The sequence below is a fragment of the Festucalex cinctus genome, chromosome 13 (genome assembly GCF_051991245.1).
Source record: "Festucalex cinctus isolate MCC-2025b chromosome 13, RoL_Fcin_1.0, whole genome shotgun sequence".
In the NCBI taxonomy this organism is placed as follows: Eukaryota; Metazoa; Chordata; class Actinopteri; order Syngnathiformes; family Syngnathidae; genus Festucalex; species Festucalex cinctus.
This window is the reverse complement of record NC_135423.1, coordinates 5,321,059-5,345,686: the sequence shown is the minus strand read 5'-3', so window position 1 is coordinate 5,345,686 and position 24,628 is coordinate 5,321,059. Positions and strand designations below refer to the sequence as shown.

The following is a 24,628-nucleotide window of genomic DNA, read 5'->3' as shown; positions in this document are numbered from 1 at the left end:
GACAGAATTTTTTTTTAATATATATTTAATTGTTCAGTATACTGTTTGCAAGTCTGACTCAAATGTTTCCCACGTTTAATGAATTAGTTCAGCATTTTCCAATTTTTAGTAAACCGAATGCACATATTTTACAATGAAAAAAAAAAAATCTCTCAGGGGACCACCAGACAACAATGCCACAACAAGTTTAGACATTGACTTAATAATGATCTTGTCTTAATTTACTCGGTGTGAAATCTGGGATTGTATAGCTGATGCTATGAAAGCATTTTCTAGTAACTAAATAATTACATAATCACACACAACAAGCAATTTAATAATGACAGATTATTCAAAATCAATCACACGTATTTATTTGATGTATTTTATGATGTAGAATCATATGGAATGGGTGATTATTTGATTCACGGGCCACACATTTTGACATATGAAATAAACTCAAGAGGGATACATGTTTTTTTGGGGGGACTATAATTTGGGGAAAAAATATATATAGTAGGCATGATTTTCCATCTAAAACATTTTCTACTAGCATATCAAGCTCATGCATAATGGTGGAACCCTCAACAAATGAAAGACAGAATGACGGTTTTGACATTTTAATTGAGCTATCTCAAATTGTACACTCATTTTGTACAATCGCAATGCTCTTGTTCAATGTGTTTGTTTTGTTTTTTTGTACCAGGTGACAGTCCCTACTTGGGGGCGGCCATTTGATTCTTATCGTTTTGCATCGCATCCTTATCCAGGCTCTTGGCTTCTCCTCTCGGCAAGACGGGCGCGCCGGGATTGGGGTTGTTGATGACGCCCATGAAGATGGGCACTTGCGTCTTATCGTCCACCAGGGCGAAGAGGAAGGGGTGGCTCAGGTAGAAGACGGGATTGGACGAGCGCGAGATGACGACGGTGGTGGCGGCGGAAGCCTCCGCTCCCTCCTCGTTGATCTCCATGGCCGATTTGTGCAGGATGCTGGACACCAGCAGGGGGCCGTCGGCCATGTCGGCCAGATTGGGGCCGGAAAAGATGCTTCCCAAGCCTGGCGTGTGGGGGACATTTAGCATTTTATTTCAGTCTCAGTTGAGTCAAAGGTTTCTAAACGAGCCACCTGATGATCTGACTTATGACTTACTCACTCCCACCACTGTCGCTTACCCATTTTGGTGAAGACCTCCTGCAGCTCCTGAGAGTACTCCAGCTTGAATTTGGGGACTTTAACGTGAACGACCCTTGGCTTGGGCAGACGGGCGTAGATGCTGGAAATATTCAGCTTGGGAGCAAGCGAGGACACGTTCACGTGTCCCGACAAGGGCATGATTACTAAAAAGCTCATCCCATTCACAAATGGGAAGCTTGCTACCTGCACGGGAACAAGAAAACATGTCATAAAAATGTAAATCGACGGGTTGGAGGCGGATTGGTTTGTGATGAGGCTGAGATGAAAGTAGTGGTGTTTTTTGTTTGTTTGTTTTTAATGGTATGCTACTAACAACAGCTAAGTCAGACAACTATAGTCATTTTACTTGCCAAATTGCAGGCGGCAATATTAACTCATTCACTCCCAGCCATTTTCACTGAAGCAACCCCCTTTGCTTCCGGCTGTTTGACTGGATTTTGACTGATTTTGCAAGTCCAACAGAATATTGTGTTCTATTGCTATTAAAACATGGAACCTACCAAAAGAAAGATTAGAGTCTCTTCTTTCATCAGGAAAAAAAAAGTATCATTGTATAATTTTCCATTTTGCAGCAATTTGCATTACAATACTGCTTAGTTTCATCAATATTCACATTCCTGGTGAAAACACTGGCAAAAAGAGCTTGTTGCTGATCTCTTTACTCTACTGCCACCTACTGGTCATTTTTTGTAATACTTACCACTGCTTTAAACCACCTATTATGCATCAAAGCCTTCTGTATGCTCTTGCATTAAAAGAAAAAAAAAAGTATAAATACTTTTTTGGGTTTTAATGAGTTAAAATAAAGCCACCCTAGCGACAATTTAAAAATTGGATGACACTGGAATAGCTGCGTAATTATTATTATATTAAATTAACAATAAATAATAATTTTAAATGAATTTAAAAAATTCATATTATCATATTATTGATTATTTTAACATTTAAACAATTTTAAATAAGCCCATTTAAAAAAATTAAAACAATGCAAAATTGAAAGAATTTTAAGAAAATTTAAAAAAAGATTGATCTTTGAATACACCACGACAACATAATTCTTTACAGTTTCTGCTTGCTACACAAATTAGACAAAATTCCATCCATCCATTTTCTGAACCGTTTGCAAGGGTCGCTGGAGCCTATCCCAGCTGGCTATGGGCAATAGGCGGGGCTGGTTGTCAGCCAATCGCAGGGCACACAGAGACGACCACCCATCCACACTCACAAGCACACCTAGGGACAATTCAGAGCACCCAATTAACCTGCCATGCATGTCTTTGGAATGTGGGAGGAGACCGTAGTACCCGGAGAAGACCCACGCAGGCACGGGGAGAACATGCAAACTCCACCCAGGAAGGCCGGAGCCTGGACTCGAACCCGAGTCCTCAGTACTGCTACGCGGACGTGCTAACCAGTCACCGTGCCGCCCTAGCCAAAATTGAAAAACCTTTTTTTTTCCCCACATGCACATTGACATTAACTCAGCAGAAAAAAAAAATCTGAAGAACAAGGAAATAAAACAAATTTTAATTGCCACAGTGCCATCTGGTGGCTCAGATAAGGCACTGCAGCACCCGCCCCGAATACAAAAACGGCCCACGATCACCATCATCTCACCTGAGAGTCGAGATCACCGTCAACACGTGAACTCAAAGGATGTTTGGAACTTTCCATGACGTCGACGTTGACCATGTGCTTGTCGTCCAGGAAGAAGGCACCCGTGGTGGTGAAGCGCGGGTCGAAACGAGCCTCCCATTCGCCTGAGGCCAAAAACAGTAACGGCGTCAGAACTAAAAGAGGGAGGGTCTCGTCGTCGGCAAGGGGGTTGACGGTTCACACCTTTGAAGTGGACGGCGTTGATGAGCATGAGCAGCACGTTGGGCGGCAACGCGGCCAGGAAGTCGCTCATCATCCCGTTGGTGGCGTTCTCCACCCAGTCGTTGAGCTGCTTCACGCTCTCCAGGACGGCCGGCTCAGAGTCGTACAGGCGCTTGGATTCCTCCAGGAAGTCCTCTTTTGGCTTAAACCCTAAAAACAAAAAAGCATATATTTGCACGGAAATCTACAATTATGAATAATGAATAAAATACATATAAGGGGTGTCAAAATTACTGTGTTAATGTTGAGTTAATTTACTTTTTTTCCCTTCTTTTTTTTAACGCAAAATTTATTTATTTTTTATTTTTTTAAACAGTGTTTTTACATTTTTTTTTAATTGTATGGTGTCCTTGAGTGTCTGGAAAGGCGCCTATAAATATAATGTATTTATTATTATTGTTATTATTATTATTATTATTATTATTGACCTTACTTGGAAAGCCAGCACTGGGGGAATTCCAGTCAACGCAGCAGACACGTCCGCGTCAAAATTTTTGCAGAAATAAATGTAATAATAATAACGATGGATATATTTGTGGAGACTGGGGTCAAGCTGTATTTTATAATTTTAAAAATTGGAGAATTTCACAAGTTTATGATTAGATAATGTGAAAAGAAATGAAATGAAAAGAAAAACGCACTGAGGTGTCGCTAACGTTTTACAAAAGCAATTATGCCCCCTAGCGGCAGAAAAATTACCTCAACACAAATCAATATTACACTCGTTTTTTTTTTACGGTACAGTGCATCTTTTTAATGATAACTAGATTGCATGAATTTTTAGTAAATTACTGTATTAGTGACTAAAAGATGCGACCATATTTCTATTAAATATTTAAATTTGATTGATTAAAACATTTTATTGTACATTTAGAACAGATATAAAATTTGCACTTAATTGTGAGTTACCTATTGAAGTCATGCAATTAATTACGATTTAAAAAAATGGAATTGCCTGACAAATACAGTATATATTTTTAGGACCTTGGCGCAGGAAAATGCGCGTGGCGATTTTCAGGTCACTGTTTCGGAGCTGCCCCATGATGTGACCGACGGCATGGTGGTAGCATGTGATGTTGTTGCCATGGAGATGCTGCATCAGCAGCTCCTCGGTCTCATTGACGGCACCTGGGAAGAAGACAGACGGGGGGGAGAGAGAGAGAGACAGCGAGGGAGCAAGAGAACAGGTGACAAATCTATCAAATTCAAGTGTCACGCAAGTCCGCAGCCAAGCTAGACGGATGGATGGGTAGTGGGGTAGCTAATTACATGGATCGATAGGTGTTAATTAACCAGACAGACAGCAAATATAAATCAATTGGGATCGCTCAGCCTTGCCACCCAAGCTGCTTCTGGCCAATCTCGGTTGAAATTTACTGTGAAGCTAAACATGAAACAAAGAGAATTACACGTTGTGTATTTAAAACAACCAGATAGCTTACCCTATCATTTCACTAGCTTAAAGCTAACCCTAAATAGCATCTATGCTGCAATGCTATGACCCGTTGATTGAGGAACACGCATCGACAGAAAACATAACAGTTCTCTGGAATTTATTCTTTATCCCCTGTGAAGAATAACTAATATTAGTGCCGTACTGATGAACTGGAAGGAGTTGAGACGTTGCAATGAACGGTATAACGTATATTGCCCCGCTGGTCGTTACACCATTGTATCATAATTATCAACAGCAGTCCCTTCAGATCAGGAGGTGCAACTATTAATCTACAACTAATCGATCATTAAATTAATTGCCAATTAATTTTGTTCGATTAATTATTTAGCGACATTACAATTCTTTTAAGCTCAGCCTGTCAAGAGTAAAAGCCCGTTTTCTCTCGCCCTCCACGAAAGGAGACTGATTATCTTTGTGCTTTTTATGCACTGTCAATTTGAATGAATGTCCTGATTTTAATAACAGGATGGGAAACAAAATTATTATTATTATTTCTTTCATTTATAATCGGAGTCATCGATTCATTGACTAAATGGGGGCAGCATGGCTCAGTGGTAGAGTGGTCATCTCCCCCCCCGAGAGGTTGTGGATTCGATCCCCCGGCCCTTGCGACCATGTCGAAGTGCCCTTGAGCAGGATACATCAGTAGGTGAATGCATAATCGGCGTCAAGAGCTTTGAGTGCTTTAACAGGCGGAAAAAGTGCTACACAAGTTGAAAGACCATTTACCAAAATCAACACATGAATCCGTGGCAGCCCTAATTTGAAAAACTTCCGTTTGTGCGGGTTGTCACAAGCCTACCGAGAGCCAGCTGGGAGAGAGCCAAGGCGATGCTGAACGGCGATATGACGACGTTGGGCTGATCGGGCGTCGCCTTGAGATTCTGCAGCAGCTGCACGCCCAAATTCTGAACGGCGGCGGCGATGGCCTCCCCGGACTCGGCGTTCCGGCCGATGGACGCGCAGCCCTCGTCTTCTTCCGACGAGTCCTCCTCCTCCTCGCCGGGCGCGCTCGTCGTCTCCATGGATAGAAGCGGACCGGCGGTGGTGCTCACCGTGCTGGGCTCCGGCGTGCTTTCGTTTATCTGGAAGTCATTTTTGGGGGGGTTTCATAGAAGTGTCAACTCAAAAGTACTCAAACTTTTACTAATGTGGGGGAAAAAAACAAAACAAAAAAACAAACAAACTGTAAAGTACGGATTCAACTCCCATCCTAAAACAAAAGTACAACAAGTACAGAATCTGAAATGTACTTTATACCTGTTTGCATAACTTGGCAGAAACAATTTCTTTAAAAATCAATTTATATCTGGCTTGTTCTAAGAAATAAATCATAATGCATCGCTAATGTTTAAGCTGGTCTTTTATGCTATCAAAACCACTTGTTCCTGTAGCTTTGCTAACATGAACTGAACTACATAAAAAATGGTAATTTAGCTAATGATGACAACTAAAGTAAAAAATATATATGTACACCAGTATATATATCACACGGATGTTTTTTTTTTTTTTTTATAAAAGAGTTAGAAGAATAAAATACGTATGTAGAGTGACGACGTATTTATACTTGATTACTTCGCAGCCATAGGAAACTGAGAAGGCCGCAAATGGAAAGACTGACCTCTCGGCTCGGGATTAAGGGAACCAGAGGCACCAATGGGGTCGGCTCTTCGTCTGCCACCTGATTTGTTTGAGAAATTAAGTTGTGTGAATGTGATCATAGGAAAGATAAAGAGAATTTGAGTGCCATACGGCTGGCTTACAGTCACTCCTTGGTTGTAGAGACAGATGAAGACGAGCGTCAAGCGAAGATCCATGTCCTAAATGGAACGTAGCAGCAAAAGACCATCTTTTTAGTATCGTGCACTTTTTTTTTTAATTTTTGGGTGAATTCGGTGAGAGTAGATCACCTTTGTAGATTTTCTGTAAATCTTCTTCTTGGTTTAAAAAAATAAAATAAAAAATATATATAGTTGCCCTTCTTCGTAGGAAACAAAGTTATCTGAAACAGAATCACAACACAGAATTCTGGATCTTGAAATTCCTCAATCCCAAGCTGTCACAGCAAATGTTACGTAACACTCACTAAAACGTTTCTTGGAGTTATTTTTTTGTTGTTGTTGGCTGTGAGAAATAATCCAATGGCTAAAAAACATCCGGTGAAGTTGGATGATGAGTTCATTTATCGTGTCCCAACGCACAAATGATCAACAAAAGCAGAGCAAACATTCAACACACAACTGTCAAACATTTTTGGTATAATCAGCATTTTCACCTTACCTTAAATTTAAATTAGTGTATAAAAATAACAAGTAAAAAAAACAAAAAAAAAAAAACAAAACAAAACAAAAAAAAAAAAAAAAAAGCTGGCGTCTAGTCCAAAAAAAGGCGCGAGTAAGTAAGTGCGGATGGCACAATTCCTGAGAGTCAAAGATTGGCCATTGCAACGGCAAACGGTTAAAGATCAACCCCCATTGATCGGGGTCCCTCATTTAAGCCACTATTTGTTTGGAAATGCAGCACTCCGAAGCTCGTGCACGGTTAAATATCAAAGCGCCACCGACATACATGACAAAATATACAATCAAACATCCAAAAGTGCTTTTGTTTCCTGCTGGCATGAACGACAGCTCGATTGGCAAAGTGAATCAAATACGGGAAAAGAACGCGTTGAACCACACTGGATTTTTCCCAGAAATGACTGGTCGCTCCGTGTACAATTTTTTTTTTTTTTTTTTTTAATGGTCGCGGCCACCGTTTCTCAATTATAAGTCCTATTTAAGTAAGAGAACACTACACACCTCTGCAAACACACCAGAGGACTTTGTCCAGTATGATTCATCCCAAGTGGAAATACTGAACAACACTTACACAAACACACACACACACACACAAAATACCCCCCACAAAAAAAGCACATTAAGGCATTTTTTTTTTTTTTTTTATTTACCTAAATGATAAATAAGGGTTACCATAGACCTCTTGATCAATACGCAACTACAAATGCGAGTTTAAAACACACCACTTGGTCAATTCATCATTATTGAGCTCCAGTGGAAGTCCACAAAAAAAAAAAAAAAAAAAAAAAAAAAATTCCACTGACGTGTCATTTGAGATTAGAAAAATACAATAGACAGCAGATGGATACAAAATAACATAAGCGAAACCCAGGCCGCGTTTTAAGAGTGCATTTTCTATACAATTGACCTTTTATGAATGATCTATGCCATTTCGTAAAAATGTTCAAGTACAAAATCTTGGCGCTGTCGCAGACTGTTGATATGATCAATACTGCTCAGAAAAGAATATAAAAAAAAAATGGACTAAAATTCATCCTTTGAATCTCAATGTTGACATGAGGCAGCTTGCACTTTTTTCTTAAGACGAGACGAAAAAGAAAAATTCAAACAAAAATAAAGACTTGATCTACAAATACTGCATAGTTTAATCAGTGCATTGAAGACGGGTAAAGGGTAAGTAAAGATATTATTTATTTATTTATTTTTTTTGGTGTCGTGTAGGTTTGTCGATTTCAGTGGTGGGCTACTAAATGTATGACAAAAACATGACTGAATAAGACTGTGCCATTATATATTATAAGAATTTGTGGGTTAAATATTATTGAACGTTTTAAATAATAGTTCCTCTGAGGTTTTATTTATTTTTACAATTGCATCCAATGCTCTCACAGGCTGCATATGGCCCATGGGCTGTAGGTTGGCCACCCCTTTGGAAAGAGACAAATGAAGACGTCCCTGAGCAAGTCTGTTTTTGGAACACAATCACATACCAGGTCCAAAAATAGTTGAGATAGAATCGTCAGATGACAAAAAACAAAACAGATTTTAGAAACTGTACAAAACTTACGATACATGAACATTTTCAACAGAGCGCTGCTTGTTCAAGTTGCTCCGCGGGCAATCAAGCCAGTAAGCGGATGGCGCCGTTGTCCGAGCCCAGCAGCAGCAGCCTCTTTGTGGGCAGCACGGCCAGGCTGGTGAGCGTGCCGCGGAAGTTCTCCGAGCTCAGCTTGGTGCTGCTGACGGGGCTCAGCGAGATGTCCGCCACCGAGTACACGCCCACCTTGTTGGCCATGGTGCCCGTCACGATCTCGGAGGCGTACAGGTCCAAGGCGTGAACGGGGTCCGACTGCGACTTGTACAGGCGGAGGGGCTTGTGCTCCAGGTCTTTCCACACGGCGAGGGTGTTGTCGGTGGCCGAGCTGATGACCAAGTTCCCTTCCGCCGCCTGGAGTGGAGAAACATAGGAGCACAATTGACCTACTTTGCCTTTGTGATGGTACGTCGTGTGATTTATTATTTGAATCCCTTCATACTAATTATGTCGAGGAAAAAAAAAAAAAAAAAAAAAAAGTGTTCAGATAAACATGCGCAATGTGAATTCACATGTATAACGGAGCGCATGGTGTTCCACAGGGTTCAATTCTGGGGCCTCTGCTGTTTTCATTGCGTCTGCTGCCCCTGGGCTCCAACTTAAGAAAACAGTGGTGGTTGCTTTAAAGTGCTCTATAAATATAGAGTTGAGTGACGGGAGTCAGCACTAGTCTACACTAGTCTAAATCCGGTATTCTGGTTAATATTGCATTTTTAGCTGAATATGAGTACACAGGAAAATCCAGCAGTTTTTATCAATATCAAAAGGCGGCCATTTTGCCACTTGCTGTCGAGTGAAAGTGACATCAAAGTTGCTCAGGTCTCATCAGGTTGCATCGTGATTGTGTGACGTTACCACGTCATTTGGGAAAAAATATTTTCATTTCCATCAATATCGCATGGAAAACATCTGTAGCCATTTACATACAAGAATACAGTAAATAATAATCAGCATCTTGAGCAACTGAAATGTATTTTATTTACATTTTTTCCCCCCCGACTATAGGATAAATATCAATTCCAAACTATTCTAGATCATGTGTATGCTGTTGTATTGCTGCTTGATGATAGTTGTGGTACATTAGGAGGTGTATTGAGTCCGGTTAGCCTCCATCCCACTGAATGCCCAGGTACTAAATACATTGCCCACCACTGCCGAATTCTCTTCGAATACAAGCTGTTCTGCCTCTAACAGTTGGTTAGTTAACTACTTTAAATAACTAAATAAACTGCAAAAACCAGACCATACAAACTCCACAAAAACAAACGAAAAATAATAAACATTATGTTGTTGCTGTTTTTTTGTTTTTTTTTTAACAGATTATACGTCACTTTTTTTTTTTTTTTTCTTCAAAATTCAATACTCATCACAAACATTTTTTTTTCCTCTTAGAAAAAGCTGCTACAATTACAGGAACGTGTATCTCCTCACAATGTTGTCTGTCTATTGTGCAAGTTGCTTTCAATGAAATGATTCAACGTATTTATTTTTCTCAATTGAAACCCACGTGGCTCTGTGTCACCAGCATCGGCGTTTGCGGCTGAATGCAAAAATACAAAATGTTCACCATCCAGTATTCAGACATCAGCGAAGCAGCGTGCGTGCACGTACGTGTGCTTGCGTTACTCAACACGAAACCGTCGCCGGTTGTAATCTCAAGTCCGACGGTGCCAACGGGAGCCGCCGTGCTCCTTCTAATGAGTAACCTGTGTCCATATTTGCATAAACCTGAGCCTTTACAAGCTCGGGCACAATCCTTGACCCAATCTGGGGTTAAATAAAGTTTGCTCATCCTTTGGGTCTGTTGACAGCAGATTGGCCGGGTACAACATTCGCCCACCCTCCCTGCATCCGCAACCCTGTCAAAATAAAAGCTTGCACACGAGCCATATGAACACATCTGATGCAATCTGATAGATACATTAAACTAAAATGGCGCAAAATGCTCTCACCAACTGAAAATAATTGATAGGTACATTATAGACGGTGTTTAAAGAGGATATGGTCACCTAGTGGAGTTTTATACAAATTGCTGGACTTGATAGTTTTCTAACGTATAATACAGCTGAGGACATTTTAAATTGATAAAATGTGTGTCATATTTAATTGTGTTGCTCATGTTGTTGCCAGAACCTTGTCTATGTCGCAGTAAGTTCAGTCCCCCTTTCTCCATAATTGCTCCCCACTATGGCGGCGACATAAATTATCACAATGAGGTTTTGTCAGACCATTGAAGCATATTTTTCCAGAAGATTTTGGTTGAACTCCAAATTGTACTTTATTTTGGAGGTTCCATTCCATTATAAATAATTATGTACAGACCAAATACATATCACATTTGCACAAAATCACTTTGTACTTTGTCAGGATCCTAAACAAAGCAAAAGTCAATGCAATAATGCATGTATTAAAAAACAAACAAACCAAAATCTATTCTTTTGGTAGCTGCCTTATTTTGACTGTTTTCCCCAAATCCATGACAGGCGGTGTGACCCGAGGTCCTCCAGCCCACGCCTTGTTCAAACAGCTTGAGACATATTCAGAGAATGGAGTTGCAAAAGCACACTCGTGTTCAAAAAAAAAAGAAAAAAGAAAAACTAAACTTAAGTGGCACATCTGTTATTATCTGAAATTTTATTTCCAATACAGACTGTGACTTAAGTAACATTTCCTAAAGTTATTGAAAAAAAAATGCCACCGTCAAGAGGTCCTCAGTTTTGCCACACATTTGGCAGAATTTTGTTGAACGCTTAAAGACTGCAAGTGAAAGTGTTTAGTAAATGAGCAATTCATTGAAATAGCTATGACCTGTCTTTCATATTAATAAATGGTTCTGGTTTATTTATTTTATTGTTTATTTATTTATTCATTCATTCACTTAGCTACTTCTTGTTATTAATTTTTAGATGTAAATTTTATTCACTTGTGTACTTACTTACAATGTTTTGTTTTGTTCTTACTTTACTCATCTTACTCTTTACCGCATGACCGATTTCTGTTTCATGTACAGCACTTTGTACACAGCAATGCTTGTTTTAAAGTGCTTTATAAGTAAAGTTGAGTTGATTGCAAGATGGATTAATGTATTGCTTGTTTGTTAAAAAAAAAATGCATGGGAAGAGGGCTCTAGGAAAATCTCATCACAATATTGAGGAAAAACATTACATTGCAATTACATTATTTTTCATAATCGTACTTGCCACAGTAAGCATGAAGCCTTCTATTCCAGCCCTGAATTTGAGCAATCACAAATAGCAAAAAAAAAAAAAAACTAACAAACTAAACACTAGAAATCGATGTAAGCACTAAATAATGTTCAACTGCCTATATCCATATTCTAACTAAATATACCACAAACTATGATCCAACAGCAATTTCATATTAAAAACGAATGACTTATAGATGATTTGACTTTTTTCTTTTTTAATGCACCCAAAGTGAATTATTATACTATTGTACCTTCATTTGGAGGATGTCACCCTCGTGCGCAGGCCAGCCCCTCAGCACCAGGCCCGTGCGCGCATCGAGCAGGACGATGAAGCCGGATGAGAACCCCGCCGCGATGCTGCGTCCTGTCGGGCTAACGGCCAGGTATCGGATGAGCCCGGCGCTTATGTTGTTGTACGCCAGCCGAAATTCATGCTGAGGGGGACACACAGTGAAGATTTGTCACTGTCGAATGGCAGACTTTTAGTCAAGTACTGTTAGGGGCGTTGGTCTCGAGGGAACACGTTTGTGCGGATAATTTAGTACCTGCAGTCCCGGCTTGCGAGGATCAATGAAGCGGAGGACGGAATCGGCGCTTCCAAACACGACGCTGCAGTGGGGTGCAGGCATGGTGGTGACGGCTGTAATTGGATTCTTCCCATCCACTGCTTCATCTGAGCGGATCTGTCTCCCTGGGACAAGAGAAAATAGCATTCCCTGGCTTTTAGAAAAGTAGTGACGCAGGTTCTTTTGACGATATTCATGCCTCCGTAGCTTCATATACACTACATTAGCTACCCCTGCACAAGTTAATGAGATGGGAAAAAAAAAAAAAAAAATCTACCTCATGTTCAGTTTTGAGTGACAGAGAGGTGTATATTACTGGGGCTGTTCCCTCATGTAGCTTAGTAAGGTTCTATAAGGTAACACAGTCTTTTGAAAACTCAGCATGATGCAACTTCCAGTAAATGTATGACATTTCCTGAAATACAGGCCATATACCTCTAATAAAATGTGCCATATTTACTATCCCAGCAGCATGCCTTCAAGTCAAATACTGCACATGGTAAATGCCTCGCTCAAATACATGCTTCCATTTTCCCTATTAGACTAACTGTAATTATCTTGGTTCAACTTGGCAACCAGAATTACCTCTCACTACCGCAAGAACGAAATCATAATCACAGTTACTATTTGTATGAAAAAAGTTCTAAATATCGCATGCTGTGGTGGCGGTACACCACTATGGGCCTCCCACCATTTACCAGAGTAGTAGGGATGGAACGATAACGGCAATATTGTGATATCACGATATAAAAACTGCCACAATATATCGTCGTCGTCATGTCACGATATTAAAAGCAGCACATCTATTAAAAAAAAAAAAAAAAAGTCAGGTTGATTTCCATTTGTGCAGTTCTAGCACCCTCTGGTGGGTAGTTATTTAGTGCAGTTTAATTTTAACAAGGCATGTTTTGGCCCTTCTATGTTTAAAATCCACGCTAATGGTCAGATGAAGCGGCACATAATATGCTTGTGAACCGAGTCAATATGTGGAGGAACTCAATGTGTGCTTGCAAGTAAGTGCCTAAATATTAACTGTTATTAGAGATAGTTTGTTTATATGCATTGTTGTAATGTACAAAAACACAATATTGTGTTTTTCTTTCTTTTTTTTTCTTTTTTCTTTTTATTTTTTTAAGTTTGATCTAATTTTTTTACAATATTGTGACCTTTTTTTGTATCGCCAACCTCTCCACAATATCGTGATAATTATCGTATTGCGACCTTCATATCGAGATAATATTGTGTCGTGATGTTTGGATATCGTTACATCTGTAGCCGATTTTTAAGCATGACGTCCCTCACCTGTATACTGGTCCCAAAGGTGCACCGTGCCATCACAGCTGACCACCTCCTGCGAAGCTTCCAGTTGTCCAACATAGAACACAGACTTCCTATGGTCCGCATACGTTAGCCTGGGCTCCACTTCCTGTGTGCCGTCGCCACGGTTGTAGAGGGGCCACAGCTTCACAGTCTTATCTTTACCCCCCGAGAGAAAGTAATCCTCCCCCGCCAGCGGCGCCAAACACTTGGTGGCGCCCGAATGACCAAGGAAGCTCTGCAGACGTATCTGGTGGAAGTGGAAATGGGGATCTTGCTGGTTCAGGCCAATTTCGTACTGCCAGTAGGCCAGCCAGTTTCCCTGCAAGGAGCGTCCGCTGCGGGCCAGCTCCTGCTTCAGAGCACTGTCCTCCAGGGGGGGTCCCGTTAACCAGGATGATGAGAAAGGGCCTGCGCCAACAGACGGGGTGGCGATGGCGGAGTTCATGGTGGCGGTATGGTTGGAGCGTCCCCAAGAGCTGACCAAACTCACGCTAGAATCCTTAGACACTTGGATTCGGTTTCCTACCAGATGGCTCCCAAAAGTTCCCGACTCAGGGAGGGGGTCTCCAAGCGGGGTGGAACTACTGGAAGGTGAGGGGAAGGGGCTGCAAGCTGCCAGCCTGCTCAAACCAGAAGAAGAGGATGGAGGCAAGTCCACTCGTGAGGCTGCATGACTTACGCTTTGATGGTACGAGGAGGCTAACTGCCACACCAGCTCATGGTTGGGAACCAGTTTCCGGATTGCCATATCACCTAGCGAACGCAGATGACACACTGATGAATGCAAACCGTACTCTTTCCAAGGAGACTGCTACAACGAGGCATTCCTCACCAATAATGTGAATTTTGTCAACAAAAACTAAACAAAAACCATTTCGTCAACACACATTTTTCACCGGACTAACACGAGACTAGACTAAAACCCTCATTTATAAACAATAACTGGGACTACCGGTAAATTATTCTGCATTTTTCGTCGACTAATGAAGAAGAGACGAAAATGTCCTTCACTAAAAACTGGAATGAAACCTACGAACATTTTCATAACATTCATGAACAAAAATGAGCCGAAAATTATATACTTTTGTAAAATCTTGTCTCTGCAAATCTGTAACGCTGTCATGTGATACACAGTGACACACCCACTTCCAAATCTGCAGCTAGTGAATGCAACATGCACAAACACATGGGACAGACAGGAGGTGGCTTCACGGTGAAACGTTAAAAAACCCCGAATGGATTTAATAAAAATGGGATGAGGTTGACTATGTTAAAAACTAACAAGCATGATTGAAACTGGACTAAAACGGAGACTAAATTTTAAAATGGTGGATAAATTGACACTACTTACCAATGAGGCAGTAAAAGGGGATGTATGAGGCATGCGCCATCTCCGTGCTAAACACTGACTGCAGTTCCTCCAGGATGGACAACTCATAAGTCGCGGTGGACTCTTCAGGTGTGCTAACATCCACCACTGTGACCTCCCCGACAACTCTGCGGGGTGCGCTTTCCATCTGCAGGTTGGAGGAATTAGTTGCAACTCAACACAAGTGGAGAGAACTACAAGGAAAAACTTTTCTAATTTACCACAAGAGGAACAAGTGTCTTACACTACACATCCTCACAAATACATTCCTACTCCTTCCATGTCAGGTGCTTCTATTCCAACTTCCTGTCTCCTGTTTCTATTTTTGGCCTTGTTTTCATCTGGCTGTGTGCCATTTTGTTTCTTACAAAGCTCGCCTCACCGCTGAAAGCGTTCTGGAAATAATCTCGACGAGACAGTCGTCAGTTGCTGTGAATTACAAATGCACGAGTACCTGAGGCCGCAGACAGTGCAGCAGGGAGAAAACGGCAAAGAAGCGGCGCAGCGTGTCAGCCATGTGCTGCTGCACCATCTCCCTCCCAATACGCAGGCAGATGAGAGCCATCAGGCTGAGTGTCTTGAGGCACACCACGGTTCGCGTCTGCCCTCCGCTGGGGAACCTGGGCACAGCAGGATGTACACAACCAAGGACGGGTAATAAATAAACTCAGTAATGCGGGAAATGAAATAAAAACAATGGGTTTTTCCATCCCAAATCAGCCAGTGGGTTTAACCAAGCAGATTTTGATTTTAAAGGGGAAGTCAACCCAAAAAGATTTTTTGACAATAATACGTTCCATGCAACCCCACCAGTCTGCATTTTGGTTAATATTACGTTAGTGGAATATGAGTTATGAAGCAAAATCCAGCCATTTTTATCCATCTCATGGGGCGACAATTTTGCCACTTGCTTTTGAGTGAAAATGACATCACTCAGGTCTCAGGTAACAATCAATCACAGATCAACCACAGAAAACAGGTGAGCTGTGATTGGTCGTTGCCTGAGCAACTGTGAGGTCATCTTCAGTCGACAGCAAGTGGCAAAATGGCTGCCCCAAGATGGACAAAAACGGCTGTATTTAGTAACCTTTTGTCCTAGTTGAACTTAATATTGACCTTGATCATATGACCGTACAACATTTTTCATGAAATGTAATCTCTCACATGGCCTCTAAATATGTAAGTTTCAAAGACGTATTTTTTTTTTTTTTTTTTTTTTTATAGCAGTAATCAGCAAAGTATCCATGCCCTCAGATATTTATTCAATGTTGAATATTCATTGAAAGTTGACTATTCATTCACAGCAGATTTGGAATCCTTGTTGAATTCCCTGACCAAGATTGACCCAGTAATTCCTGAGATATAAGTTTTGAAAGGAAGGCAGCGGCCACGCCCCTTTTTGCCAAAAATGTGAAAATTCGACTGGCCGTAGCTCCCAAATCCCTACTCCGTTTGGCCTAGACTGAGTATTGTCTCATCATTATGCACCAAGTTCTATTAAATCAAAGTTTTCTTGGTTAAAATGTTCAGATTCTGTCAGTGATATGGCATTGAACGACACCAATACAGCAATTTGAAGTCTCTTACCCCATGTGGGGGTTGGTCAGCAGGTCGAGGAGTGGCAGTAGCACATCCCGATTGATTTTCATGAGCATGTCCATTAGCGTGGTATCAGAGAGGAAGACCACTATCTTCTGTGTAAGTGCAACAGCTCCCAGCAGGCTGGCTTCCTTGCGCGTGTTAAGACGCTGTGAAGACGGCGGAGACACCTGCGGGCATTTTAAAAAGATGGTTTTATGTGCTACAAAGTGAGTGCTTGACTAAATCTGCTTAGTAGCAGGATTTACCAGGTATCCTATGTATGGCAGGTACTGATAAGTGAGCACGGGTTCGCCGTAAAGCTGAGCGATGTAAATGAGACAGTCCAGCACAGGCGCGGCAGTCTGGTCGCCCACCACGGGTCTCTTCTCATAAACGCTGCCCATGCCCACACTCTCCAGCGTGCTCTCTTCCGGTCCGGGAGTTACAAAATGATGACTTTCAGGGCCTGTGGGAACAGTGCAAAAGGAAACTTGCCCTCACATAGAAGTCAAAGATCCATTTGAACCGGACTGAGTTAATCTTATGAAATGCTAACTACTCTATGTCTACGCACCGATGTAGCAATTTGTGAGTAATCTCAGCAGGTTCCTGGCCACACATCGAGACGTCACGGTCGGTCCAAGTTTGGCTGAGAGCCACCGAATAGTTTTGCAGACTGTGTCTGTGTGAAGAGATTTTTCTTGAAAACACCGTCTTGGAATGAACATCATCATCACATGCTTGCTTTCTCACCGAGAAGGATTTTGTGCTCCTTCTCCTGCGAGTTCTCCGACGGATCCTGGTCCGCCTCTTCCTCCTGCTCCCCCATAATCCCTTTTTCCGCTTCTTCCAGTACCATTCCGTTCACAAAGTCGCTCTCCAGAGTGGCAACGGTAGTGGCTGAAACTTCTGTGCAACCAGAGAAAGAGAGCTCCAGCTTGGGGGTTGAAGGGTCGTCTGCCGCCACTTTACAATCATTAGATTCCGTCACTTCATCTTCATCCAGCTCTGCCACCTCCTCTCCCTCACTGGCGTGTTTCAGGTCCTGGCTGCTGTCGGCTGACTTAAGACTAGCTCGATCCCGCATGGAGTCTCCGTCACCTAATGAGAGTTCACTTGCGCTGCTTTTGTCACTAAGCTTGCCCACGCTCAACGATTCATGGTCCTGGTCCTTGGTAGCAGAGTTCTGGTTCACTGGTTTTTCACCGTCTCCCCCTGTGCTGTTGACATAAAACTCGTTCTGAAAGTCCTCAGCTTCAGAGAGAAACACTTGGTCGTTGAGACTGATACCCGAGGAATAGTCCACCAGCCCGGTGTCCCCAACTACACCGACGCCTCCACTCGTACCGCTGCCAGCGCCCATGTTCCCGCTGACAGATCCGGATGAGGAGCGCACATCACCAGCCTGGAAGCCCTCCTCCTCCTCCTCCTCCTCTTCTCCCAGAGTACAAGTAGCACTCCGCATCCCTTTGCAAGCTTCTCCGGCAGAACCGGAGGTCCAGCTTTCAAAGCCGGTGAGGACCAGCAGCACGTGAGGAAGCAGGTTGGACAAGAAGGCCTGCAGGCCGAGCCGCACAATCAGTTGCAGGACAAAACAGTCGGTGTAGAGATAGAAACGTCCCCGTAGGCAGTGAGGGTTCTCAAAGACATTTACCAGTGGCTTCAAAAGGTACTTGTTTGCATTTCTGGGACCCAGGACTCTTGAGATGGGTTCAAACAGGTACCAAGCAGCATAGACGGCAGTGGACTCTTCAAGCATGAGGGCCAGGATGAAGGGCAAGAGAATCTCAAGGCCCTCGGCTGTGATGGTACCTCGCAGAAGTGTTTCTAATTGTTGCCACAATTGGAAGACTACGTCTCTTCCTTGAAGGCTACACACGGTCTCCATTTTGGCGTGGTAGGAGAAGATAAAGCGATGAAGTGCTGCAAAGTAGGATGGGAAAGGAAACGGCGTAATGAACGTGTTCAGTAACTGGGAGGGATTTGGAGGGGGAAGGCCATCACAGATGGGATCATACTTAAAAAGAAGCTGTCTTTGACACTTATGCGTTTTTCCAAGGACTACTCCAGAGTGCTTTTCTATCAGCAGCAGTTTCTCAAGAGCGTGATGCAAAGAAAGCGGGACGTCCCGGAAGCCAAGAGAGCACATTTTCAAAACGGCGTGGAAACGTTGACTGAGGGGGGCGCCCGGTTTCAAGCCTCTGACTTTTGAAGAGTAAAATATCTCCGCAACGAGCACACCGAGGGCCTGCATATCTCTTTCATAGAGCATCGTGAGAGTTAGCGGAGTTTCGATCATTCCGAGCTCACACTCAGAGGCTCCTACAGGATGCAAGACTTCAGCGTGCAGACTCTTGACCAGGAAATTATTCAACTTCTCCAGCTCTTCTAAAGGTTGCAGGGGGTTGAAGCTCTCAGGGAGAAGAATCTTGTTGTCCTCTGCATTGGTGGCAGTCACGCTTCCCTCCGCGTGCTTTTTGTTCACCGGCCCACCTCTTTGGAGCACTGCACTGCGCAAACCTGGGCCTAAAGCGTTTGTGAAATCACCAGGGAATGAAGTTGGGGAATGGGATATAATAAGTGCTGAGTCTCCGATCTTACCCCCTGTTGCATTGATACTTGGCAGTGGGATAGAGCAAGTGGCAGAGTTAGATGACGCTGTAGACATTAAAGAGTCCAGGGCTTCAGTACCCTGTTCAAGCTCTTCATCCCTGTCTACCATGGTCCAGCCACTGGATTCACACCCTGCGGTCTCTGGCACCATTCCATCCACGGAGTCAGCCACCATGTCAATTTGTGGGATGTGCAGAGAAGGCACGTCAAGTGCGGCGAGGCCGACGAGTGGGGGTTCTGCTGGGGCATACTGGGAAGCAGATAAGCGAGGTGGGTGGGGCTGGTCGAACAACTGGACAACACCATTGGTGGTCAGATGGGTGTGGTTGTCCACGAGGTGCAAGCACACATTCTTGGCTTTGACCGCGTCTTTGCCTGACAGCTTGAAGCCAAAATTGAGGTCGATCCAGTGGTGCAGGTTCTGAGACACCTCCCTGCTCTCCAGGAGGCGTCGATGGACCTCGATAAACTCCTCGCAGGACTTGCACCATGAAGGCACATCCAGGTCCGGCATGTCAGGGTGTATTGAGCGGAAAATAGAGGGGTCTGTGTAGAACTCTGGAATGCACTCGTCGGGGGTCCAGCTCTGCATACGCTCCATACTGGAGGGGTATTCGTTAGGCTCCCACTGGGACCTCACGTGGCTGCACAGCACCCATTTTGGTGTCTGTCGGGCTTTGTAGACATAGTATGTAATGTCTGAGAGCACGTCAGATACGTGATGAGGTACGTGGAGGTGGTCTGGCTGTCCGGCTCCACTGGCACTTACCGATCCACACAAGTCTCCCCCAACACCAACTCCCCCTATACCGCTTCCCACTGCAGCCGCTAAAGCCTCTTTGGTCATTTCGTAGGTGAAGTCCAGCTGCTTATCCCCCTTGTTGAGCCTGAACTTGGATCTTCGGAGGTCGCGGAATTTTCCAAACGGCACCGTGAAATCCACCACCCACGGTAGCACCGGGTGGTAATTTGGGTCTCCATCTCGTCGCCCCGCTAACCTGTTGAGCTCCATCAAGTAGCAAAAGTTGCTTACGCGTCCATGCACCCAGTCAAGAACTAAAGTTTTGAGCTCATCAAAGCAGTCCTTGCAAAGTATTTTGTTCTCCTGGCTTGAACACATGTCAACTTTTGTTGGGGCACTTTTTGGTACCGACCTAGAAGGAACAACACTTCTTGGAGGCTCCAGTTCCTCATAATGGGCAAGATTGATCTTAAGACGGCTGCAGAGTTGCTCATCCACCGCTACGTCCAGCAGCGAGAGGTCCCCGCAGGACAGACCTGCAGCGTGACATGCCTGCATGGCTGTCAGCAACTGGTAGAGAATGAACAACACTTTGGCGTGACTATTGGCAAGCTTGGCTGGGCTGAAGGACACAATGTCTTGGAGTGAATACTGCGTGTAAGGCAGAACCACGTAGAGCATCTCCGCCGTCTCCAGCAGACATTCCGCCGGTAGAACATTGGGACACAAGCGGTCCGATTTCAGCTTGGAAGAAGCGGAGATGGCCGACGGCAAGAAGTTCTCCTTCTCTTTGGCCGGCGAGAGAGAGGGCGACACTTTTTCACACGAGATGAACGCAGAGTTGAAAAGCTTTTGAAGGGCGTGGCGAACCGCGTCCACAGCCGCGACATGCATCTGTTCGTTGGCTCCGGCGTACGGCTGCACAAGTCTGGAGTGAGCTTCACGCCACAGATTCCTGGGAGAAAAAAATGATTCTGATATTTACACATTTATGTCAAACATAGAAAATGGATAATTACAATATAAATACTTATTTAGTCTCTCATGACATTTTGATCAAACCTACAAACCACCCCAATACATCCAAGAAAATGTCTGCCTTTACAAAGATAACGCTCCATTTAGCTACTGTGTCTAACTATCAGAGGGGTATTAATTTATTAATGTATTTGAGCACATTTCTTCAAATAGAGGCCTTTATTTATACAAAGCAGTTGTTGTTCAGATTACAATTCAACTTTACTATTCCATAATTATTTTCAGAACTTGACGTCAACTAATTGCTAATTATGTGGTTTGGGATTGAGGAGGAAGCAGAGTGCTTATTCACCTTATTTAATTTAAATTGTCTTCAGCACGTTGTGGTAATCATCTCTTCTGAGACTCAAACACATGGCGACATTTGACATGCTATTAAATTTATTATTAATACATTAGGGGGAAAAAAAATACAAGACAAATTTCAAATAGTAAAACTATATATATTATATATTTTATAAAACTACAACTATAAATCAAAGTTAGAAAAGCACCAAAAAAATAAATGATAGAAATTTATAACAAATTTAACTAATTAAAACTTGATGCAAGTTTATTTTATTTTTTTTTCTTTACACTTAAGGGAAAAAGAACTACATGAGAAGTTACAATAATAGACAGTTGGGATGTTGCACAACACCAACTGAGAAGTAGCGCTTCCTCGGTATCACAACCCCACCCCGCCTTACCAAAACAACAAATACTTTTATGTGCTTCACATTACGCGAGCTCGTGTGTGTTCAGTACCTGACATTATGCAGCGACACATGCTGCATGGTGCTAACGTAGGACTCCTTTGTTGACGAGTCATTTAGTTGAAGACACGGGTCTCGGACCAGCCTGTAGCTCAGCTTGCTTTTCCTCAAACCCTGCACGCACACTCGCGTCCAGCCAGGCGGCAGCTTGGCCTGGGAACACTGAAGGCATGTGTGGATTTCCCCGTCGCTGATACTTTCCAGGCGGATGAAGCGCACGAGCTTCCTCTCCCGGAGAGCAGCCAGCCAGCGCACAGGCACCAGAGCGACAAGCTCCTGGCGACGCGGCGTGGCGCCTAGATGCCGCCGGTCAATCCCCAGGTCTTTTTCGACAGCGCAAACCAGCCAATCCATCGTGACGTGCTCAGAGCTGCAAAGTGTCCAGCTACATTCACATGTGGACAGAAGAAGGTCTCTTTAACCACAAGGGCACATTTAATCGCTTCTCACACATGTCCAGAGACGATAAAGGGGGGGGGGGGGGGGGGGCATGATCTTTTAGAGAGAAGAAAGGGAGGTGGTACCAGTATTACAAGAGTCATACTACGGTAGCTTACATGACACTATGGGTGAGTTCATGACAATGTGTCATAAACGTACACTCAAATTAAACTGATTGTAAAATGTAAAAATAAGATGTAATGTAATGCTCTATTGAATGGCTTTATTGACCCTCTACCAACTATTTTATTTTGGTAGCAATTGTCAGTGGTTTTATATTATTCAGATTCATGAGCATATTGATGGCTTGTTTTATGATGTTAAATTGTTGGGCATTTTAAATGTTAATTTATCATTGATCACGTTCAAAACTTTGATGATTATATTAGTTGTTTTGTAGCAAGAAAAATAAAGCAAATCCCAGACAAATGGATATAAGGGCTATTGCTGAATTTATTGATAGTATGTTGAGGATTTTGTGTATTCATATATTGTTGTTAGTCTTAAATTGTTCTAACGATTGTGTGTTTTTGTTGCCCCTGTGGCCAGGTCATTCTTGGAAAAGAGATTTTTAATCTCAATGAGTTTCTTGGATGGTTAAATGAAGGAATGAATCAATGAAAAACAAGCAAAACTTGATTTTTAAATTTCTTTTGTCATTTGAGTCTTCTATAAGAAAAGGGGGAACCTCCTAAAACCGGAAACTGAATTTTTGTGACAACAAGTCAGACGTTTTATTTTAAGGCTAAATCACCCAAGCCAATACTATACTATACTATACTATACTATACTATACTATACTATACTATACTATACTATAATGCAACCTCACTTAAACTGCTAAATGAACAAGTTCGACTGCAAACTAGTCCTAGTTAAAACGACTGAATGTCTTCCCTCCTCTTACTTTTTTGACTGCACAATCCAAATACAAACTACAAAAAAAAAAAAAAAGCTTGACTACATGGTACATGCAGTAAACAGGCTAATCACTTAAAAAACAAACAAACAAACAAAAACGCTCATTGGATTTACCAAAGCTAGAAGCAGCCTTTAGCTAGGAACGGGCTAACACCAACGTGCAATCTGGACACTCGAGGTGGGCGTTAATGTAACACGCATTTAACGTACAACTATTTACTCCAAAATGACAAATAATGTTTTAGCTCACCTGGGAGAACTCTGAAGCCCTTAACGACTTTGCCGAACGCGGCAGCTTGCGTCAAGCTACCAGCAGCGACTCGTCTCAAATTCCCACACTGTGAGTCTGTTATGACATTTGACTCCCTAAATTGAGGCCAGGCCCTAAGGGCGATAGGTGTCCAGCTCCAACTGCGGTGGCAAAGGGATGCGTGTCAGCGACCAGACCGCGTCCAACTGGTCAGCTTTCCCGCTGGACGCGAGTCGGCAGGCGCCATGTTTAGAAGAAGCGCCTTGTCACGTGACACAACACCAGGCTCGGAGTCATGTGACTCACGTGACCAGTTTTGTGTCTATGCTTCTTGTGATGCTGTTTGCAGTGTTTATAGTCAAAGTGTAAAACTAAAATGATAAACACAAATGGTGGTCGGGCGAGCATCCATCTATCTAGAAATTTTGTTTTCACTTACAAATTCTAATTAAACTCTCCCTGTAAAATTCGCTTAGAATTTATGAGTCACTGTACTTCCCATTTTTTCAGTGGATTATTATTGGGAGATCGTCAACTCAGCGCACGTACAAAATGGAGGGGGGGGGGGGCTTACAACACAGAATTTCAATTAAATCAATTGTCAGTGTCACCCAGTTCGTCATTACAAAAAACTTATAAAGAACATAAAAGTTGTGTATTTGAGTTGCAGTATTTGTTTTAGACAAGTTAATCAGGGGATAGCGCGAACGCAGTCCCCCACTACCACAAATTATGCAGTCGAGATTCCCACATTTGGGGAATTCGCAGAGGTCAGCACAGCCGGAGTGCAATGGCTGAGCCTCGCCCTGGGTGAACCACCTTCTTGATCATGGTATCTCCCCTGCCAGGTAAGTATGAGTTGTACAGCTCACCAACGCCGACGTCTTTAGCGCACACACCATCTTCAGTCATGGTCTCTTTTTGTATACATGTTGGAAATTCCAACATACATATACACAATACGCTTGATGCGGAAGGACTCACACACTAGTTATTCACATTAACTAAACAATTGTCAAACTAGGTTTTAAGAGGCTGCGAAAATTTCCCATAATGCATTGCTCCTTTCTCACTCACCCCCCTCTACCTTTTATACTATCACTTGCTTTGTCTTTGTCAGTAACAACATATCAATAAATGACCGGTGCTGACATCTAGTGGCATGCAAGGATTTTATTTGGGCTAAATATTTCTGGGGAAAATTTATTCAACTCAACTCAACTCAACTGAAGTTCATTTATATAGCGCTTTCAAACAGCCTGAACTGTCACAAAGCGCTTTACAGAAAGACAAAAAAAAAAAAAAACATCACCAATACAATACCGTCACTACAAATCAACATTCTTCCAAGGTAAGTATTCTCGAGAAAAGTATTAATCCCAAAAGAAATACATTCAAAAAGATGAGCTTTTCTTTCTTTCA

The 24,628-nt window shown here is 42.7% G+C and overlaps 2 protein-coding genes and 1 non-coding gene across 5 annotated transcripts; all 3 read right to left on the bottom strand.

Moving 5' to 3' along the window:
• Positions 1-583: 583 nt before the first annotated feature.
• Positions 584-7,248, bottom strand: serpinf2b (serpin peptidase inhibitor, clade F (alpha-2 antiplasmin, pigment epithelium derived factor), member 2b). Of its 2 annotated transcripts, XM_077540713.1 has the most exons (11): positions 6,789-7,248; positions 6,595-6,653; positions 6,419-6,510; positions 6,272-6,328; positions 6,130-6,189; positions 5,311-5,593; positions 4,037-4,180; positions 3,014-3,202; positions 2,792-2,934; positions 1,153-1,357; positions 584-1,036 (listed from the first exon to the last, which is right to left on the bottom strand). In XM_077540713.1, exons 4-11 carry the CDS (start codon positions 6,323-6,325, stop codon positions 696-698), a joined length of 1,419 nt encoding a protein of 472 aa, XP_077396839.1. In that variant the 5' UTR covers positions 6,326-6,328; positions 6,419-6,510; positions 6,595-6,653; positions 6,789-7,248; the 3' UTR covers positions 584-695. The 2 variants fall into 2 exon arrangements, with proteins under 2 accessions (XP_077396839.1, XP_077396841.1); XM_077540715.1 differs by lacking the exon at positions 6,595-6,653.
• A 59-nt stretch (positions 7,249-7,307) lies between these two features.
• Positions 7,308-24,248, bottom strand: wdr81 (WD repeat domain 81). Of its 2 annotated transcripts, none has more exons than XM_077540712.1 (12): positions 24,079-24,248; positions 21,587-21,979; positions 17,200-20,756; positions 17,021-17,128; positions 16,713-16,912; positions 16,453-16,634; positions 15,320-15,485; positions 14,848-15,013; positions 13,479-14,249; positions 12,156-12,301; positions 11,862-12,044; positions 7,308-8,756 (listed from the first exon to the last, which is right to left on the bottom strand). In XM_077540712.1, the coding sequence occupies exons 2-12, from the start codon at positions 21,946-21,948 to the stop codon at positions 8,430-8,432; spliced, it is 6,168 nt and encodes a 2,055-aa protein (XP_077396838.1). In that variant the 5' UTR covers positions 21,949-21,979; positions 24,079-24,248; the 3' UTR covers positions 7,308-8,429. The 2 variants fall into 2 exon arrangements, with proteins under 2 accessions (XP_077396838.1, XP_077396837.1); XM_077540711.1 differs by lacking the exon at positions 24,079-24,248 and adding an exon at positions 23,207-23,689.
• LOC144000475 (U1 spliceosomal RNA) lies at positions 23,899-24,062 on the bottom strand. Its single transcript, XR_013278246.1, has one exon. It is a non-coding gene; the product is annotated as a U1 spliceosomal RNA (small nuclear RNA).
• Positions 24,249-24,628: the final 380 nt, after the last annotated feature.

Excerpts from the sequence above, each read along its gene's own strand:
- wdr81 (XM_077540712.1), bottom strand. The coding sequence starts at position 21,948 with ATGGATTGGCTGGTTTGCGCTGTCGAAAAAGACCTGGGGATTGACCGG. Across the intron at positions 17,129-17,199 it reads GGAGCACAAAATCCTTCTCG|ACACAGTCTGCAAAACTATT; the intron begins GTGAGAAAGCAA and ends CTCTTCACACAG. Across the intron at positions 14,250-14,847 it reads CCCCTTTTACTGCCTCATTG|GTGATATGGCAATCCGGAAA; the intron begins GTAAGTAGTGTC and ends TGCGTTCGCTAG.
- serpinf2b (XM_077540713.1), bottom strand. The coding sequence starts at position 6,325 with ATGGATCTTCGCTTGACGCTCGTCTTCATCTGTCTCTACAACCAAGGA. Across the intron at positions 5,594-6,129 it reads CCTTAATCCCGAGCCGAGAG|ATAAACGAAAGCACGCCGGA; the intron begins GTCAGTCTTTCC and ends AATGACTTCCAG. Across the intron at positions 2,935-3,013 it reads CAACGCCGTCCACTTCAAAG|GCGAATGGGAGGCTCGTTTC; the intron begins GTGTGAACCGTC and ends TTTTGGCCTCAG.